The sequence below is a fragment of the Dromaius novaehollandiae genome, chromosome 5 (assembly GCF_036370855.1).
Source record: "Dromaius novaehollandiae isolate bDroNov1 chromosome 5, bDroNov1.hap1, whole genome shotgun sequence".
Classification (NCBI taxonomy): domain Eukaryota; kingdom Metazoa; phylum Chordata; class Aves; order Casuariiformes; family Dromaiidae; genus Dromaius; species Dromaius novaehollandiae.
In genome coordinates this window covers 71740370-71760681 of record NC_088102.1, presented here as the reverse complement: position 1 = coordinate 71760681, position 20312 = coordinate 71740370, and the positions used below count along the sequence as shown (strand labels likewise).

The 20312-nt window shown below is 41.8% G+C and overlaps 1 protein-coding gene across 3 annotated transcripts in view; it reads left to right on the top strand.

Moving 5' to 3' along the window:
* Positions 1-9274: 9274 nt before the first annotated feature.
* Positions 9275-20312, top strand: part of PAK6 (p21 (RAC1) activated kinase 6) — a 41905-nt gene continuing 30867 nt past the window's right edge. For 2 of the 3 annotated variants that reach the window (XM_064513332.1, XM_026110688.2), the window contains exon 1: positions 9547-9656. Coding sequence is in view for 1 of the 3 variants with exons in the window: in XM_064513330.1 (XP_064369400.1) it covers positions 9560-9656 (97 nt within the window). In the remaining 2 variants the exon portion in view is untranslated. Of the gene's footprint in view, positions 9657-20312 lie in introns of all 3 variants that reach the window. The other variant, XM_064513330.1, reaches the window with a different exon arrangement.

Genomic DNA, 20312 nt, shown 5'->3' with positions numbered 1-20312 from the left:
AAAAGTCTATAACTGAATCTATTTGCCTTTATGAAGTCCACTTTAAAGCTGAAAGCCTCTGTAATTACTCTTCATTGACCTGGCTTCTGTTTTCTTTCTGAGCGAAAAGCCTGCTAGCCATTCTTCATCTAATAAGACTATGTTGGATCAGTTGCCTAAGAGAATGCCTCCTTACTCTGTGTGTATATGCCAGATGACATGAGCACCTCCATCTATCATAATTAGCAAATTATTGAAACTCTTGTCTTCCCCAGTGCTGTAACTGAGAAACATTTAGTAATGGCATTAAAGACTTCTATGAGAAACAAAAAAGAAATTAGAAGAAGTATGAAAAGAAATTGCAGCAATTTTCCTTTTCTGCTTCTTGTTCCTAACTACTCACTCGGAATGCTGCAGCTTTTCCACTCATACTAGGCTCTGCCCTACGCTATGAGCTGCTAGACCTGTTTTTCCATATCAGAGCAAGCTTTCTCAGACATACCTGCTGTGTATCTGTGCAGCTGTTTGGGGAACAAAACTTTTATACAATCATGATCCATTATATTCCTTTGACTTACTGCCTTTAGTACAGTCTTATTCCTATAATAAACAGTATATAAAATTTGGAATAGCTTCAATTCCATCATTGTATTTGTCAGTGCTAAACTTTCTGGGACTTCTAGGACCTGGATGTCAGACACAAATTTTCTCCTCCGCTCTACCACTTGTGGTACCTCTCATCATCTTAGCACTCACTAAAGCTTCCTCTGCAAATGTTAGGCCTGTTTTGATCTCCAAGCATCTTGTGGGCAAAGCTGGTCTCCTACTTCATGGCTGTCCTATTTGGATCTACAGTATCTTGGCCTATGATGCCTGTGAGCATGTCTCTTTTACACAATTCAAGGAGTGCTTAGGAATAACTTAGCCAAGGCTGGAGGCAGACAGTTTGTTACCTGCAAAACATTGCTTCATGCCTGCTAATGCTAATTAATAATAGACTTCAGACCTGAGTTGAGGGTAAATATGTCTGGCCACTTTCAGTAAGAATAACTTTCACACTTGAATTCTTTTTTTTAATAGCCTGTCCTAACTAGAAAGTAATTCCATTGGCATCTGGATAGAAAGGTGCCAAGCTGAGTGTTAGATTTCAAGTATATGGCGTTTTCCCATATAACACAGCCATTCTGCTTATGTCTTTAGTTCTATCCTCTTATGTCATCTAATCTGAAAAACTCAAATCTTAATTAAAAAAAAAAAAAGGCTATCTTGCTTATGTGAATTGCTCTAAAAATTTTCAGCAAAATATTTCTTTAATTTGTATTATATCCACCAACTATACAGGTCATCTGTTTACAAATGTGAATGTTAGTTGAATCAGTGCCTAATGAATTTGGCAAATACATACTTATCTTTCAATTCTGAAATTTCTCTTTTGTAAATGTAGGAAATGAGGGACAGAACTGTAGAAGCAGATGCACTATTTCAATCTCCTAGAAAAGCAATAATCCTGAAACAGAACCTTGTAATAAAGCCTCCTTCTTTAAAACTGGAAAATGGAATAAACTTCATGAATTTAAAGGGAGGGAGGGGGAAATCTGTGTGATGCCTGAGAATGTTGCCATTCCTGCCTGGCCTGCTCTTCATTTGTATTATAAAATTGGTTTTTTGTGCATGGTACTAATTGGCAATACAGCAAAAATATCCTGCTCTTAGGCTATTGTGTCAGTAGTTACCTTTCTTCAGTGCAACCTGGATGTTAGGTGTGATGTGCTTTGAATAATATTACAGTCCAGTTAAAGTGGTGTTTTCTCTTATCTGGGTAACCTGCAGTAGGAAGGCTAAATTTTTAGGCACACCTTTCTCATTTCTCTGCTTGTCTAAGATGTTTCAATAGGGTCACAAGTGTTTGACAAGAAAGGTTGGGGAAGGGAAGTGATTTGTAATGTTGGAGACTGCTGGAAAGCACATATGGATCTTGGGCTCGGGAGTCTTGGTTGTCTGTCTTTCTGTCTCCCCGTGATCCATGTGTCAGCAGCAGTACCCAGAACTTCAGATCTGTCCCTGTCTGGCCAGAAAGTGGGAAGAGAACAGGAGACAACTCTACCCCTGCTTCTTTCTTGTCACTCATGAGGCTTGCGCTACAGCCAAGGTTCTGCGCAGGCCACAGCAAAGGACAAGCGTACAGCAAGGCAGAGCTCGGAATTTCTTCAGAAGTTCCAGGGTGCCTTGGAATGTGCACTTCACAGACTAGCCCTGCATGCAGTAACCAGCCCCTCAAAATAGACACCCTCACCTGGAACTATGGAATACTGGGAATGCTTGTCTGCTGATAGACTACTGGAATTATTTTTGTATATATTACTCCTGTCTCTCCAGTGTTGATCTCTTCCTCATCTGCCAGACTTACTTATTGGTCTCCATATCTCTTTTTCTAAGTGTAGCAAATTCTACATCATAGTCCTAGTCTGGTGGCTTTTCAGCAGTTCGAGATTCTTAAATTTTTTTTGTTGTTTTTTCTACAAAATGGTCATTATTTTAAAACTTCTAGAAGGATTAGTTCACATCTGTCCTCTCATTCAGGAGCCTCCATGTGCTGAAGCCTTATTGTAATTCCTATGGTCTTTAAGAAATCCTCTCTGAGCTACTTTCTAAATACAGTCTCTTTGTTATTCTGCCCCTAGAACCTTTGACAAAGGTGTTGTTTCAGCCAAGAGTGTTAACTAGATCCAACAACTAATGGTATCCTCTTCTATATTGTCTTCCACTGGGATAAGGCACTTTAATTCTTAAAAATGTAGCAATGACTAGGACTCTTGGGCTATCCTGTCAAGCTGGGACTGTTTACGGTTAAGAAAAGAGAGATCCATATTCAAAGACTTGAAAGGACAGGTTTTTACCTAACTTGCTCTTTGAAACGGTTTGTTGGTATTCCTGTGACTCCCCCTTTCCTCTGTTCCTAAGGTTTATCTGATTTGAATCAGAAATATAGAAAGAATTATAACAGCTTTCTCCACCATGTTGTATTACGTGGAAAGGGAGGGGAGATCCAGAAATAAAGGCAGAATGTCATTGAGCTTATTTTATTTTTATATTTTTTTTTCTTGTTTATAGCTTCTGTTATGGATCCATATAATTTCAGAACTGTTTAAAAGTAACAAAAATTCAGCAACATATAAAGGTAACTTGGAGGGATTACACCAATAGCCTCAAATTTACATGGGACGATAGTATGGGACAAAGCAAAACTGTTTATGATTCTTGTCAGGCTTTCTTTTTGCAAAACATTTAAGAATTTGCCACACTTTAGATGCATGTAGGATTCAAACCTTGAGGGCTGCATCTAGCCTGCACAGCAGTACTGATCCCTTGGTATTCCAGATTGGCAGAGCTTCCCTCCCATGTGATAGGCATAAAGAGTGGGACACTAAGATCTTATCTCGACATTCAGGGCATGGCCAGAGTGTGCTCCCAGTAGGCTGGTCCCACAGGTTGGACACAGGAATTCTTGTTTTTATGGCTCTCCAAAGAACAAGTTTCTTCTTGTTCCCAGAAAGTAGCATTCTGGATACTGTGAACACTGATGCGATTTGAATTTGAATGCTTGGAAGGTTTTGAACTATTTCAGTATGTTGAATTATTCCAGTGCCTAATATCTTTATATTAATATGAGTATTGACTTCCATTATTTTCTACCTATTGGATGGATCACTTTCACTACACTGTGATAGTCTTACGTAAGAAAATAAACAGGCTGTTCATCAACCTCGCTGAAGTTTTGCTGTCTGAGTTGAGAAGAGACAGTAAAATCATGATAAAATTTTTAAAAAGACTGTAGCGAGCAAGTGGTCCTATCTCTGGTCTAAAATTGAAAGAATTACTGAACCAAAAAATCTGAATTATTTTTTATGAAGGACACTGTCAATTTACATTTCATGCGTCATTCAGTCTGGCTACTGAAAGTAGACTGGTCTTCCAAATTGTGGATGCCATGCACTAATTAATTCTGCTTTCGTTCATTACACCATCAAGGAACGCTTTTCCATTTCATGGAAGTCTTTTCATTGGAATTAAAACTCGATATGCTAATGACACTATATTCAGGGTAGCTTTTTTTTTTTTCTTTTTTACCATAACCTACTATGAGTTGGATCCAATCTTTTTTTAGTTTATAAAAGGTATGGATATCTTCAAAAGTAGACAAGTTATGTCTCCTACATGTGCATCAGCAAACAATTCTAAATCTTTCCTCTGTGCTACTGCTGCTGATTTTCCAAATAATTAATATTCCAAAATAGCTTTGGGCTAAACTGTAACTTCTGAGGAGCTGCACTTCATGCTTTGCACTAGGAAATTCCCCAGTGATGCTTAGGTGTACAAAAGCTCAGTGTTCGTATTCTAAGTGAGTTATTTGGCAGTGGTCTTGAGAATTGGTGGTTAGAGTCTGTCATTTAGCCCTGGGCTATGGGCACTGCAGTTACGCTAATGTGCCTGCACTCAGAAAGATTGCCCTTAAAGATTGCTGAAGGAAGACTGAAGCTCCATTAACTGTTTCATTCTCTTGGTTCATGCTACTTTACACTCGTTTCCCCTCTCTGCTTTATTCATCTAGCAGAATGCCATGTTTTAGAAAACTTAGAAATAAGGAGGTTTCATTTCCATTAATTCTTTATCTGATAAAATATTTTAAATTATTAAATGAGAATGTAACACTGAGGTCATCCAGTAGGATTTTGGAAGAACCTGGTTCCTTTTGTTGGCTCTATAAGTATTTGACCCTTACTCTCTTTTTGTCATAAGTCCTCTTCAAAGCTATTGAATTATTGATCCCACGGCTCCCAGTTGATAAGGAAGTCTGGTTTGCAAAGCAGGATCAGCAGCTAAGTGACAGAATACTCACAAAAGGCAAATGTTAGACTTCTGTTTAGTTTCTGTGCTGACCTTCTGCTTGCTTTTCCAATGTTTTTAATTCTCCAGGCACACGCTTCTCTAGTATCTCTTGAATTATATAGTTCCTTTCTTGAAACTGTAGTAGTAATGTATTTTGATGTAGCATAATACTTTAAACAATCATTCACTCAGGAATCATTTTGTAGGGAAGGAAGTGTTGGAGAACTGCAAAACTCAATGGTGGCTGGAGATGGCTTTTTGATGCATTTCCTGGATGACCTGTCAAAATAGATCCAGTAAAGGCATTTTAGACCATTCTGCCATACCATTAGATCTGCATCTAGTCCATTACCTGTACTATGAACTGACCTGGCTACAACTTATCCTTTCATTAGTCTCTTCCCATGGTTTCATCTGCTGCTATGCTGTTCAAAATGATAGTTATGTTGGGGGATTAAATCCAAGATCTCTTAAACTGTAAGTAGGCAGTTGTTGTAGTGGCTCGTTATCTGCCCCTGCTTTGTCTGCAGGGGAGCTATACAAGACTTTTCTCTATACAGCTTTAGTGAAACATGCCATATTCTTCCTTATATCTTGGAAACTATTGCTTAGATCCTGTGCAACTGAAAGCAGCAATTTTTATATCAAGATGTAAAACACAAATGTCAGCTGAAAGCAGTCTTGCCTGGCCTGAAACAGAAAACATTACTGACAACTGGTGCGGGCAGCTGTAAAGATAGGCTCTCATTTGTTTAATGGATGGGGAATGTGTAATAGGAATATTCTATTTTTATGGGATTTAAAAAACATATCATTCCCCCTCATCTCCTGGGAAAGTGTATTTTTTCACCTGCTGAGCTAGATAACAATGGAAAATCCTGTATGATCTTATTCTTAGCTCCTTCAGTAGATAAGTGCCACAGAATTGAACATTGGAGCCGCCTTCCTCACTCCTGGCTTATGAGCATTCATTTCAGCTACATGTGTGCTCCATGCACCACGATCAAAATATTTTCTACTTCTTATTCGCTAAACTGATAAGATTTTTATGAAACTGAGTGGTATATCTAGGTACTTCTAGATTGTGAGCAAAAGTCACTTCATAACTTTACCTATAGCAACCCAAGCAGCTTAAGTTTCTGTGGTCTTTCACAATATGGCATATTCTTCGCTCTTGTAGACATTGCTGTGACTTTCAGGCTGATCTTTCCTGATATCAATATCCTTCCTAGGAATGGATGCATAGTAAGATGGGTGGAGGGGGAAGGGCAGAGGGGCCGCCACGTGATCAGAAACACACGTTGCGTTGGATGAGGCTTATGGAGGAGAGTTACAGTTCTTGCTTCCCTAGTAAATTCACGCTAGTACTCTTCAAATGGGAGAGTGCAAATTTGGAAATGGTGTTCCAGTAGTCTGCCTTGTTATAACTGAGAGGTAAGAAAACCCTATGCTTCTCCAGAATCCTCTTGCTATTTCATAGTTAAAAGTCAAGCTGTTGTATCTGTGGATGCTTTGGGAAAGCCCTGTTAATGTTTCTACCATTCATAGTTTTCTTAAATTGCTATTACTAAGACAAACAGCGTTCCAGACTGAAGATCTACCTTCCACTGTCAGCATTTCTCCTGACTTTGCCTGTGATGCTGGACAAACCACTTAAGAGCCACATTTTTCCTGTTTAAAAAAACTGCTATTATACGTGTGTGGGTTTTGTTGTTGTTTTTCTTTTTTTATAAATGTATTTCACTTCTGTGAGGAAGTAGTTGATAAAAACAAAGTAACAGACACTTTGATGCATTTAGTTGCTGGTTTCCTAACCTCTGTTTGGACTAGTAATTGCTGTTGCTCCTATCCCTGAAGTACTTATGAGCGGTTAAAATGTACAGCGTAACCAGTAACATTTCACCAGAATGTTTTGGTATTAGTTAATATCCAGAGATTAAAATTGGGGAACCACTGCTCTGACTGATGCTATTGTTTGTTTAAACTGGAGTGTAATTATTGTATTCAGTGTTGACTTCCAGCAAAAACTAAGCTATTTTATTTGAGTGGGTAGAATTCAAGGCTGAATTTAGGACCTTGAACTATATCTTGGTGAAATAATTTTGCTTAGCATTCAGCTTTTCAGAACGTCATTGTCGTATCAGATTTCAGTTTGACGAAAGGTTGCCTGTTGTTTTGGGTGCTATGCATGTAAATAATACTATTTTGACGTGTATCATAGCTTTTCTGCATGTTCTTAAACCACTCTTTATTCCTCCCGATTTATTCTAAATGCATGCTAAAATGATTTTTGTTCGTGTCTATATTAATCATCTTTCTTTGCTCTTTCTTCTGTGCTTTGCAAATTTTATATGCATTGAAATGCTTTATTGTATAAGGGTTGCATTAATATGCAATAGCTCCCCACATGGTCAGGGCAAAAACAACAGTCGCAGCTATTATCCAAAGTCCTGAAAGGCAGTATGAACCTTTTATTTAAGAGGATATCTGTCCATCTAGTTGTGTCACATGCTATTGCCCTTCTTCTCAGAAGTGGATGAATTTCAGTAATGCTGCATGGATTTTTCAGGCTAGAAGTTACTATACAAATATGAAATGTTATATGACCTCAAAAATAGCTATGAGCCGGAAAGCTAAATCCAGCTCTAATGAATGAAGTCCAAAAGCTGACAGCATTCAGGAATTTCAAGGGCTCAGACTATTTTCTAACAAGAAAATTCATTTCTTACACTTGTTGACAGGAACATCAAGAATGGAACTGCTGCCTTTGCCTCCACCCACTCCAGCAAAAGGGGGGGGGGGGGGGGAGAAAAGCAGTCCTTTATAAATAGCTCTGTTCCTGTCGTATTTGTAAATTCAGTGCTTTTTGTGTCAATGACATCACCCTCTTCTCCATGGCAACTCCCTACGATGTCAGAATTGCAGGGCACCATCAGAGGAACTTAAAACAGCAAATGAACAGGTTGATTCACAGTGATTTAATTGAGAAATAAAACTGTGCAGGGGGGTGGCAGGAGGGGGTGGGAAGCATGAGCAAATGGGCTACTGTCAGCTCTGCTCCCCTGGAAAGCTTGCATCTGTGAAGATTGTCTCCTAAAACTCTGCCCCATCTCTCCTTTTTATAACTCCTCGTCAGGAGGAGGAGGTGGGTGGAAGGCAGGCAGGCATCTTATTCTCCATCTCCCGTGTGTCTGGAAAGAAGCACTACAGGTGACTAAGCAGGAGGAGCATGACTGACTCACTCCTGAGTTATTTTTTCCCTCCCCTTCTCTCCCCTCTCCCATCTTTTCTGTTTGTTTGCTAGCTTTTGCCCAACAGCCTGCATTTTTCCCCAGGCCCTGATGAGAAGGATTTAGCAGCAGGCTTTTTTTGTTGCCAAACGTTCACAAAAATGTGCTTGTGGTTATCCAGGTGAGGAAATAAAATGCAACTCTAATAGCAAGAAAAATGAATTGTCTAAAAGAAAAAAGCTTTTTGTTTGTGAACATTGTCCAGGAAATACTAAAGTAACTAACATGCCAGAAAACTGTAAATAATCGGTGGCTTTATTGGGCTACCTGTGGAAAATATCTAATTGCCTCACTGACAGTCCTGCTGGTTTTAACTTGATTTCTAAACTAGCTGCACTGAGGGGAAGTTATTTCACTTGCTGTCTTGATTACAGAATTGGATTTTGCTGGGTTCAATTTGGGACTAAAGTACCAGGAACATAATGGTTCCATCTGCAGATGTTCAGCCAGTGTAAACCATCACTGCTCCAATCAGCTTAATAAACCTACCCTAATTTACATCCCTATACTGGCTAAAACCTTTGAACAGTGTACCTTCTTTCTTCTGAAGTGTGCCATGAAATCTGTTGCTGAAATTTAGCCTGTAGAAGTGTCAACTTGATGTTACATTTTGCATGTTAAAAACTGCATGACTTGGATGCAGACCAGTGATGCACAAGTCCCACAGAATTCTTATATCCACAGAAGGACACGGGAATGCTTATCAGATTGATAAGTAACCCTTTGGTTCGCCTGAGCAAGGGAATGACACTATTTGCCAGCCTTGGTCTGTAGTGCATTCCTCTGTTGGGCACAGGAGCCTGTAACCACAGAATCTCGGAGTGTGAGGCTGTGTTATGTCTGTTAACTCTCTCCCCACTTCAGAGTGAAGCATAAATCAGCCATCCTGTGATTTCAAGGCTTAGCTGAGGGGAAATGCATGTAGAGTCTTTACGCGCTAGAATCTGGATTGAAATCTTGCCTTTGTCTTCTATGCAAAATGCCACTCAACACACAATCCCATCCTCTTTGCTTAGCTCACAGCATCAGCCCACCATAAAAAAAGGTCCTAGAAAACATTGATTCAGTGCATCACAGATCTTGATAACAGTATGCATCTACAGCGAGATCTGATCAGTTTTAGCTGCAAGGTTTTGATGGAATTTATCACTGTGGTCTCTTCCGCCCTCCGCTTGCGAGGCTGCTTTACCTTCAGTGTGTTCTTCTAATACCTACGCTGACTGCCAGAAAGAGGGGGCGTCTGGACTTTCATACACTCCTCCACAGCAGCTGGCATTTGGGTAGTGCTTGTGAGTAAGCAGTTGCGAGCATGATGTGTCTGCGGGTGTGTGAGCCACTGAACCAGGATCCTTCTGAGGAGACTTTAAGATGAAATTGCCGAGAATTTTTGCCTGAAGCAAGGGATGTTTCCCCTGTTTAAGACAAGCGGCAACCTGCAGTCAGAAGGAAGAAGGGACGGAATTCACTGCAGGGGTGTTTCTCAGAGATCTGTTATTCAAGGTAAGACCCCTATTAGGGGAAGTAGAAGGGGCAACAGGGTCCAGCGTTCTGAACGCTAGGTGCGAGATGACTTTTAAAATTTCCTTACTTTCCCAAGCTCTGGAAATGAGATAAATCTTTGTCTCTGGCACTCCCTTCTTAGGCTGGAAATTTAAATCAGCCAATGAGAATTTATCTTTTGAGGTCTGAAGCCACAAAAAGGTGGGGGGGGGGGGGAGGCTTTTAACAATTGCCTTTAGCCTACTCTTATACTAGCGGTGAATAAATGCCATTGACTGTGCTCCTAAATCATGTGCTTAAATACTAGAATGATGGGTGTCGTAGGAACAATATATGAATGAAAATGAAATTTAGTCAATGGACGTGAGCTCATGGCTATTAATTTTGTTTAGTGCCTTTAAACATTGATAAAGTATTTGTTGCTCTGTGCGAGGTAAAATAAAGATGGTTCCTGCCTTGCGAACTTGATCTCAAAACTTTTTAACAAGCTTGGTTTGAAGAAGTACTATTGAAACAAGAGCAGAGAGATAGGATTTTTTTTAAAAGCGTCTGTCTGAATTACACCTGAACAACCAGTTTACCACTGTTGAAAGCTACTTGTGGAGAGGCCAGAACACAGCAGAGAGCTCCTTGTTGCAGCTTCAGGCAATTTGTTTGAAAAGCCTTATTTAAAGTAGGAGAAAAATATCTTGAATGCATAGAGATGACTCTGGGGGAAAAAAAAGAGTAACATCTAAAAATCCTTTACCGTCAGTGTCCCCTTTTCCCCACTATAACCCAAAACCTGAAAGCCCTCATAGTTGGGAACCCTCCAGACTGAGAATTGTATGCTTAGGTTGTGGTGGATGAATTACAGTCCTTGATTAAAATACAGCAGCGCATGAATCCTGTAAGGGTGCTGGAGCCATTAAGGGAGGCACTTGTTGCGCCTGGAAGTGCAGACAAGAGTGTAGGCGTGAGTCTACACTTTCTCTTTACACACTAATTGCCTTAGTACTTGTACACGTTCCATTTTGCTCTTGGACAAGGAGTAAAATATGCTCATAAAAAGCAAAAACATCTTGCGTTTATGGAAGTAAATACAGTTAGTAAACTTCTGCACCTAGAGCTGAGGAGGAAAAAGCCTTGTCAAATCTATGAGAAGTAAAACCAGAGGGGTATCTGATTTGTTGCCTCCTCTTTCCTAGGCTGGGCATGGTGAAGAAAGGAGTGCTGCCCAGAGGGGAAGTTGTTCTCTGGGAGCGTTGTGGAGTAGTTGGGTGAGATTGCCTGGGGAAGGGCACTTGTGCCCAATATTCGAGCAGGGGATGATGGGCCAAGAGGGTGCTTGGTGCCAGGAATCATTGCATAACTTCATGCTGTCTCTGCAGCTGGCTTTGCCAGACACTGGAACAGTTAATGCTGTTGGATGCGGTTGCTGCGGTTTGATTCCACTTTGTAGAAATCGTTGAGATGAGGAAATTCCTGCCAACTTCACAGGCAGGAGAAGTCTGTTCTGCCTCTGACACTTAGGAGTTATTCATTCATGCTTCCCAAAACTTTAATCTAGGGCGGTTTCAGCAAGAATCCTGTGTACTTGGAGTCTAGAACACATTGTGATCTGATTCGCTATCCAGAGAGGGCAAAGAGTGAAGAGATGTTTACCCAGTGTGTGGACATACCCTTCTACAAACTCCCAAAGTAAACCTATCCTGAGTGGATAGACACAGCAGCTGCAAGCCGATAGTCAGAGGATAAGGCAGCAAAGGCAACTGCAGGCAATGGACATGCAAGGGAGGCTACGAAGGAATAAGGAAACCAAACAGGGCCAGTAGTAGCAACATGCTGTAGGTTGATGCACAGAACAGAGCAGTGGATAGTGTGGCACTGGGGGTATAGGAGGTGCCACGTTTTTGGCAGCATCACTTAACACCAATTGAAACCCACAGAAATTCTGCATAGCCAGTGCTGGGCACCATGTTATCTTTTGTGTGATAGTCTTTGGTAAAAACTCATGTTCCTTTTTGCTGATGGGATTTGGGAGGAGAGGGGGCTTTTTGCAGTTCCCGAGAGAACTGGAGCAAATAGGAGGAACCAAACAATATCGCTAGAGAATAGAAGGCACAGGAAGCTCGATAAAGGTGATCTTAATTGAGGAGGAGGATCAGTATTTAATTAAAACTACTGCTAGAACCCAGGCACTTAGTGGTAAAACAAATAATAGCAGGATGTGAGTAATCCCTCTCACGGGAATGTCAAAGACAAAATTACACTAATGTAATAAAAGGGGTGTGTGTGCAATTGCTCAGAGGAATAGTAACAGGATAGAGAGAGTTTTTCACTGCTAAGTTCAAATGTGGCTCAAGTCAAAAGGGACTGAATCCTGTTGAAGCACACGCTCCCTAGGGCTCTCGGACCATTTCCCAAGGCATGGTTATATGAATTGCTAAACCCACTGCTGATGTCTTACTTACCAATCTCAGCAGAGAGGCGGGAGATGGAGCTCCTCCTCTGCTTTAGCAAATGAAGGCAAGTTAAAAGTGTGCTGTGGAGAAGCTTGCACTCCCGCTGCAGTCAGCGTGCATTCAGTGGATTAAAAATAAGTATTTTGAGCCCAGACCTAGGTTAACTGAGCCATGTGTCATGCATCTGGAGACAAGAAAGGGCATTAAACCACCTTTTGTTTCCTTATTTTCTGCCCTCCTCCTCCCCCCCTGCCATCACTTCTTATCCTGAACACCTCTCGGAGCTCTATGTCTCCCTTCCTTGAGCCATGATTCCCATTTTGGCAAGGCAGCTAAACAGCATAAATTCATTAACCATTCTCGATTGTGTAATATATAGTGATATAACATACATTTTTTTTCTATAGCTGATTTCCATAATACTGCATTTCAGTTCTTGCTACTCTTCGTTTCATCCTTCTCATTTCTATGAAATTTCTATGAAATGTCTGTTTACCAGACAAGGGAGGCAGAACATGTTATAAAAAAATGCCAAAAGAAAATCCCAGAATACAGAAATTCAAAAGAACAACTAAACACACAAATGAGTGTAAGCAGGGTGTTTAATGAAGAACATAGGTATTGGGACACAGGAATGAGAACTGCTGCTGCCCAAAGCAGGAGAGTGAGAGAAGATCCTGGATGCTTGGAGACCAGAAAAGCAGCTGATAGAAGCTTTTTCTTTTCTCTTTTGCCCTTTCCTTCTCCCCTTTACCACTGCCCAAGAAAGCCCCCAAACCCTGTGCTTTAGCTGACTGAACAGCTTTCTATTTTACAGAGACTGCCCTATTCTGCTGTAGACATCTATTGGTTGCCTAATTTCCAAAGGCTAAAGTCTCTAACAGGAATTTGTGTTTCTCTGGACTTGCTAAATGAGCAGTGATGCTGAAACCAAAGATCACTTTGGAAAGCAGTTCAGCGATGTGGGATTTTTCCTGTAGATTGCCAAGGGGGAGGGGGAAGGGCCCAATGACTCTCAGAGACACTCGGTTTGCCATTTGCAACAGCAGTGTTTTGCAGCAAACAACCACAGCCCCCCAAATAAGTTTAATCAAAGAAAAGAGTAAGGATATAGTGGTTTTATGACAGATAGGGAAGGTGACCTGTAGTCTGCTCGGAAGAGTCAGACTGTCGCCAAAGTACAGCCCTAAGCAGTGTCAGTGCTAGCGAAGACCCCGTTGAGGCTCTGGAGTCAGCATCCATTGGCCAAGGACAGGTATTCTACTGATATGGAGATGCTTAATACGCCATTGTATAAAAAGGCATTTTATTCTTTAAAACAGAACATACTCTTTCGAACTAGAAAGCAAACGTTTCAGCAGAGACAGGTGTCTCTACAAGCTGATAATGTCAATTTGATGTCTCTGAGCTCAGTTGTTTTTCCCCTGAGAATCTGGTTAAATTGGCCTGTCTGTAGTGTCTATGTTGTCTTGCTGATGGCCTAGTTTGCCAGATTTCCTCTCTCTGATGCCCAGTGCCGTGTAAGCTGCTGTATTTTTTTCTTCTCCTCTGTTGCCTTTTTCATTGAGGGAAAACAGATGTCACTCACAAGTCTATTCTGAGTTTAATCCTATTATTGTGCCCAGAAAACAGTACAAAATAGGCTGCTGAGCCTTGTTTGTATTAGTGAGAAAAGTACGGATCAGGCCACTGACTGCCCTGTTGTGTTGCAGGTTGCAGGCTGACCTGTGTCAGCATGAGTCTTCTTTCAAGGCTGTGATTTTTCAAGGCATAGCAGAAGCTGAGGGTCTCTTACAGCAGAGCTGAAGAGCTGCATTTACATCGGGAGGAGAACAGAAGTAATAGACTTCTCTTAATCTGGACCAGGCACAGAGGGGTTACTATATGTAGTGGCCAGAAGGCGCTACACACTGCTTAAAATAACCAAGATCAGAACAATTTGCCTTTAAAAATCATCCGGGCCCTGATTCAGTGCTCATTAAAATTCATAGTAGCCTTATGATTGGCTTCTGGAAGAATTAAATAGTGTGTTATACTTTATGATGAGTGGTTTGGCCCTTGTCCAAGAAAGTACATAAGTGCGTACAACAATGTTAGAAACTGACTTCTTTCTTGTCATATCCAGCTTAGAATAAGAATCCTTCTAGCATTTGCGGAAGTCGATTAAAAAAAAAATTCTGATTTCAATGGTCTTTGGATTGGCTCTGAAGAACAGATGTTACAGCTGACTCTGGAAAGAAGTATTTCTTGGCAAGTCATCTTTGAACTGTTCATGCTACAGTAAGCTGTCCAGTTTGGGAGCACACATAATTAATTTGCACAAATCAGAGCTCTTGGGTGTGTGATGAAAGATATGGAAAATGGGACTGCAAACCTAGATGCCATTATGGAATATTTGGGCCATAGAGTAAGAGATGCATGCTCTGTATGTTTTATTAGAAATCTGAATGTGTAATGTAATGTTACAAGTAGTTTAGATCTTGTATCACCTCATCAACCACAGGGTTATGTTAGTAGACAAGACACTCCTGTTTGTGACCGCGACTGAGGAAGCTTCCTAATTTTAATACTTTTTTGGTAAAATATGCACTGCTGGCTTTAGAAGAGAAAATACAAATTCTGCTCCTTGCTTCCAAATCACAAACTGGCAAAGATCTTTGGACTTCTGCATTGTCTTTCAAGCCCTAAACATGTTCTCCCTAAGCTTCTGCAAAATAACAGCCGAAGTGACATAAAGCTGAGCCAATAACTTATTTAAAGAACACTGCCATTTATTTCTGTGTCATTTAAAGGCATGTTTTCAAAATAGTCTCTTGGAACTAGGGGTCCTTTGCCACTTGCTTACCTAAATTGTCTGGCTACTTGTAATTTGTGGTCTGTGATCAACTTCATAATGGGTTGTGGCCATTCTTGGACTGAGATTGCTATTTATCGAAAGGAAAATGAAAGAATTTTCCAGATAACTCCTCAAATATTTCTACAAGGAATCTTTACTTGAGCACTAGGGCACAACTGTTAGCCCAGCTTTGAATTTTCCATGATAGTTCTGCAGAACAAAACAAGAAAAGTCTTGTTATGAATCTTAGTAAGCATTTGTTTTTTAAAGGTCACAAGCGGAACTGAGCTAAGTTGATGCGTTTTTATTTGAATGCATTTCTCTAAAATTATTTAGAGAATTTGTTTGGTGCTTCAGAGAGCACATGCACAAGAAATGTATTTTTTGAATTAGTAGTTTGATAAATGATGATTAAGTAGGGGGCTAACAGGTATTTTTCAATTTTTATATTGTCATCTTCAGAACCTGTAGGTCAGCAAAAGGGGAGATGTAGCACTTGATTTATAGCTTACGTGGCTATGTCTGATGTTGCCCCTTGCTTTAATTTCTTTAATTATTATTGTTCTGAATCTAGGTATATCCTTCAATCATATATATATACATATATATATGTATATATACATGCACACACACCAGTGATTAATTTCTGGTGTTATCTTGAAGATTATTCTGCTTTATTTCCTCCACTCTGGTTTCACTCCTTCCACTGCCCAGCAGGGTCTAGACTTGGTCCAAAGGAAGGACATTCATTATGACCACAGCCAGCAGGTCTAGGCTGTGTGTGTGTTCTCCTCCATTAGTAATGAAGTATGCTTTTGGTATAGAAATATTCTTACAATGCCACATGCAGGCAGCCTTTGAATCCTTTGTAATCTGTATGACCTGGCCATGTGCACGTTTTAGTTTCTTATTTTGGGATCAGACAACAACGAGCAGGGCTACTAGTGGGAAAGACCAAGAATCACTTTTAGGGGAGGCAGGAAGTAGCAACTTTTTCCAAACTGAAATTCTGTTGTAGCAGTTACTACAAAAGACGAGGATGTCACAGCTCACATTTCTATACACTGTATAAACAAATCTGGAAGTGGTGGTTACTAATGATTAATCCTTTGCAAACCATCCCATGGACTCCAGTGCATTCACAGCTCACTGGGATAAGGCAGACTAAGGGCACAGTATGACATGCTAGTTCCACTGGCACAACAAGTTCATAAAGGTCCAATTCCAGCACTGCGGGTTACTGGCTTCTGAGTTGTGCTGGCATGACTGTGTGGCTGGGCTGTACACCAGGCTGCTGAAATAATCTGAGTTTAAAAATAAATTAGACTTTAAATAATTGGATTTATCCTACCCTCTTCCACTGCACTAAAAACAGAAGGTTTTTAACACAAGTACCTATGCTCAGTAGTTGTAAGGTATGGTCTGTGCGCAGCTGTACAGTTGCACCAACACAGCTAAGGGAGATGCAGTGCAAGCGTGCGAATGAGTGGCGTGCGGCAGTATAAAAAAGCAAGAGGAAAGCTATTGCTCAGTTCAGCTGCAAAAACTGGAGGGGTTTGAGCTAAATTTTAGAGCTTATCCCCATTGCAACAGTCGGCTCTTCCCCTCCTCTTTCCTCCTATTGCAGGCAAACAGCTGTTCTCTGCCTCTGCTAGCCTTATCCAAAACAAGCTGCCCGTTCACCACCGCAGCAGAAAGCAAGACCAAGGTACCCTCCTGCACTTGCCGTAAGGTGGCCACTGCTGGGAGTATGACTGTGATCCCCAGTCCCTGGCACAGGTTTAACACGCATTGAGCTGCTTAAGGCTGCGGTGGTTGCAAGGGTGGCTGTCCCCTGCCTCCACAAGGCAGCAAGCGCCCTGGGAGCCTCCTGTGCTGTACGCTGAGCCACGTGGCTGGATTTTGACAAGGATAAGCTCCAGTGCTCAAATTATTCTAGTCTCCAGAGGTAGAGAGTGACTAATAACAGCAAATGGTGTTAGACTTCTGCTACCATTTCTTTGGCCACTAGGAATTCTCTAAATTCTGCTTAATGCTTTTGCTATCGCTGACTGACCTAGTTATTCTGAACAGAAGCTGTAGCCTGTATTCCTCTTATGTCAGCTAGGGATTTCACTCTGCATTTCTATAGCATCTTTAAGAATCTCAGCATGCTTGAAAAAAGCAACAGATTAAGCTGCCTCCTTTCTGTGTGAGTTAAGCATTGTCACCGTCATTTTACCAGTGTGTAAAGCAACTTTTTCAAGGTCACCTGGGGAGTCTATGAAAAAGGTAGGCTATGTTGACTTTCTGCTGCAATGCTGGCGTTGCAGCACTGATCATCCTGACTTTTGTGGGAAGCAGCAGATACACCTTTTGTACCACGTGGCACAGACTTGCCTGGTGGAGCATGATGTTACCTCTGTTATAATCTAATGAGCCTGTGAATTTTTGCAAGTAAAAGCTGTGGGAGAAGTATGAGATAACTATGATCCAAGCTGCATTGATATTATCTGCAGGGAATGCTTATCAAGCCACAGGAATTTTACCAGTAGCAAAGTAGTGTGTGCTGTGTTCAGGTAATCCTCTTGAGCTTTAGTTTCAGCGGCTCATCAAAGTGGGAGTTAAAATTTTTAAAAAAGAGAGTCTGCTGCGCTCTTGCCCTCTTTAAGCTGAATCTGCTTTCTTGCCGATGTTCTTGGCTATCGCTGCTCCAGCCTAACGATCTCAGTCTGGCTGACGTTGCAGGCCCCCGTGCCGCTTCCTTGCCAGCTGCGCTCTGCTGCACCGCCAGCGTTGCCTAGCCCTGCAAGGCCTGCCTGAGGTTCTGGGTTAATGATAGCGAGAGTTTGGAGCAGCACAAACTCTCTTCTTTCGTGTGACCCAGCACGCCTTGTATTTGGCAGTGGGCAGATGGCGAAGAGGGACTCCAAGCCCCACGCTGCTGTGGCAGATTTGAGCGTGGGGATGTGTCCTGATCTATAAACAGCACGCAGTCCTCTGGCAGAGATGGTGAACTCACGCTGAACTAAAACAACCTCCAGTCCTTCAGCTTTTGTGCATCTGTGTTTTGTTTTGAATTGGGACAAAGAAAAGGAAACTGGATTAGATCATCAGCACTTGGGGACACTTACGAGCCCACTGAACGAGTTTATGCAGTGTGAACACAGATAAGGCCCTGTTCTACTGGGATCTCCAGGGCCCTACCTTTATAATGTCAGCCGAACATGGTAGGTAGGAGATAGCCCTCATGTATGAGCAAGCAATCCACGCCGTCATGGCAGTGCTCTCTTGAGATTTTCTGCCCACCTCTGGATGTCATAGCCTTGGGGAAAGGTGCCCAAATGATGAGCACTTATTAAAGTGAAACTGCCTCTGGATTGTTCCCTCCTTACCTCCAGTCCTGGCTAATCTCATGTGTTGGTTATGAGACTGGCAGATTTGATTCCTTTTGCTTCCTCCCAACAGCCAGCGCTGCATGAATTTGCAACATACCCTGTCTTCTGGTGACCCCCTTGTCCCAGTTGTTGGCCTGATTTTACACTTCTCTGGCCAGCTTACTCTGGATTTCAAGAATCATGAAAGAGAAGAGGGACCGCAGCTCTTTGATGGAAGCGCATTTGTGCCTCCCTAGCAAATCCCAGAGCTCAAAGGAGCCCTGCTAGAAGGTCCAGCTTCAAACCACAGCCTAGCTCCTTGGATGGGACTGCCCTATTTCTTACTGGGTTTTCCTGGATGGATCAGATTTACTGTGTCTGGAGATTAGACTTGTCCTGGAAGCTTGACTGAAGCAGGAGAAGTTACTCTTAACAGCCTGCCCAGCTCCCAGAAGTCCCAAACAAGTGGCCAAGTACTTGCATTTTTTGTGGCTGGGTTAGGAGGAACCCCCTCAATATGGTAGAGTTGGCCTTGCTGCCTCTACCATGTTTTTCTGAAGATTAAAAAAAACACCCCCTCTTGCCTGTTGGCACAGTAAAACGTTGAAAAGTTTATTTCTTCCACGAATTTCTGTTCCATTGGAACTATAATAGGTCTAAATAGAGCCTATTGCAGCTGGCGGTGCTGGGAGTGAGGTGTTGGTGCTGTCCTGACACGGATGTGGATGGACAGGTTGAGGAAAGAGGAGAGATCAGCAGTTTTGGTCTGAAATTTGCTCCTCTTTCTGGCTGGGGATGGATGCCTGCATGGACTGCGGAATGGCTGTTTGCTGTATATATAAATCAGATAAAGCAGTCTGATGCAAGGATTTAGTCAATGTACCCTGCAGCACTTCTTGCTTGCAAACTATGGCTCCCATAGGTAAGACAGAACTGCAGTCAAGGTCTGAGCAAGCAACATATACTATAACAACTGCAGGAGGAATGGGGTGTGTGTTTAGATAAATGTGTGAGCATAATTGTTTATATTATCTTGTGCAATTCTCTAGGTAGGGAGGGAGCAGTGAGCAGGGAAGGAGTAGTGAAATGTTTAATAAAGGGACAAATGCTAAAGGGGAAAATTAGAGATGCATCACTTTTACTGGGAAATCTTTCTTCAAAGTGCATATGACTGCTAGGACCAAACTTGTGGATAGGAAGACTGGAAAGTGTCCTACTTTTTCATTAAGATTGTAGGCATCTGGGGCTCACAGCAACTCGAAGCTTGTGTCTTGACAAGTAAAATCAGGCTCTTCCATTTATAAAGAACTCACATCTTTCTCTAGAAGACTGTCTTAGCATGTCAACCCATATGATATAATACTTATGCAAATCTGAAGCCAGTTCCAAGCCTGGGTAACTCCTTGTTGACTATAAATGACATTTCCTTGTGACACTCCCAAAGCTATAGTTATGTAGACTGCTCCTCTCTGGTTGGCACTTCAGCAAAGTGTAAATGTAGCAGATGCCACCGATGGTTTGCACTCACAGTCATGTTTCCTGCCCACCTAGCAAAGGCAAGATCATGCATGGTTTCCTCATCTCTGGCCATCCGCTGTGGTTTCTCTGCCTTGCGAGTTCCAGTCTTTGGAGAGGAGTGCTGTCCCTCTCTCTTTATTATAGTCTGTTATTCACTACTATTAACATGAACTTTCCTTTTTCTTGATCACATCTGCACGTGGGACCTGCCCTGTAGGAAGAGCGAAGCTAATCTTCAGAGAGGAAGGGACCTGGCTAACTTTGCTTCCTGTACCCTAGGGATGCGGCCGTGAGGTAACCGGCAGGAAATCTCTGTCTCTTTGGCAGGCTCTGGCAGGCAAGGACCTGCAGCAAAACGTAGAAGCAGTGACGGCACTTTCAGGAAGCAGCCTTGCACAACTCGGCTGGCAGGTCTGGAAGTGAGGAGTACGAGCCTGAGACCATCAGCTAAAATGCAAGGGCTTCCTTTATGTTCTCTGTACGAATCCCAGTTTTGTTCCTA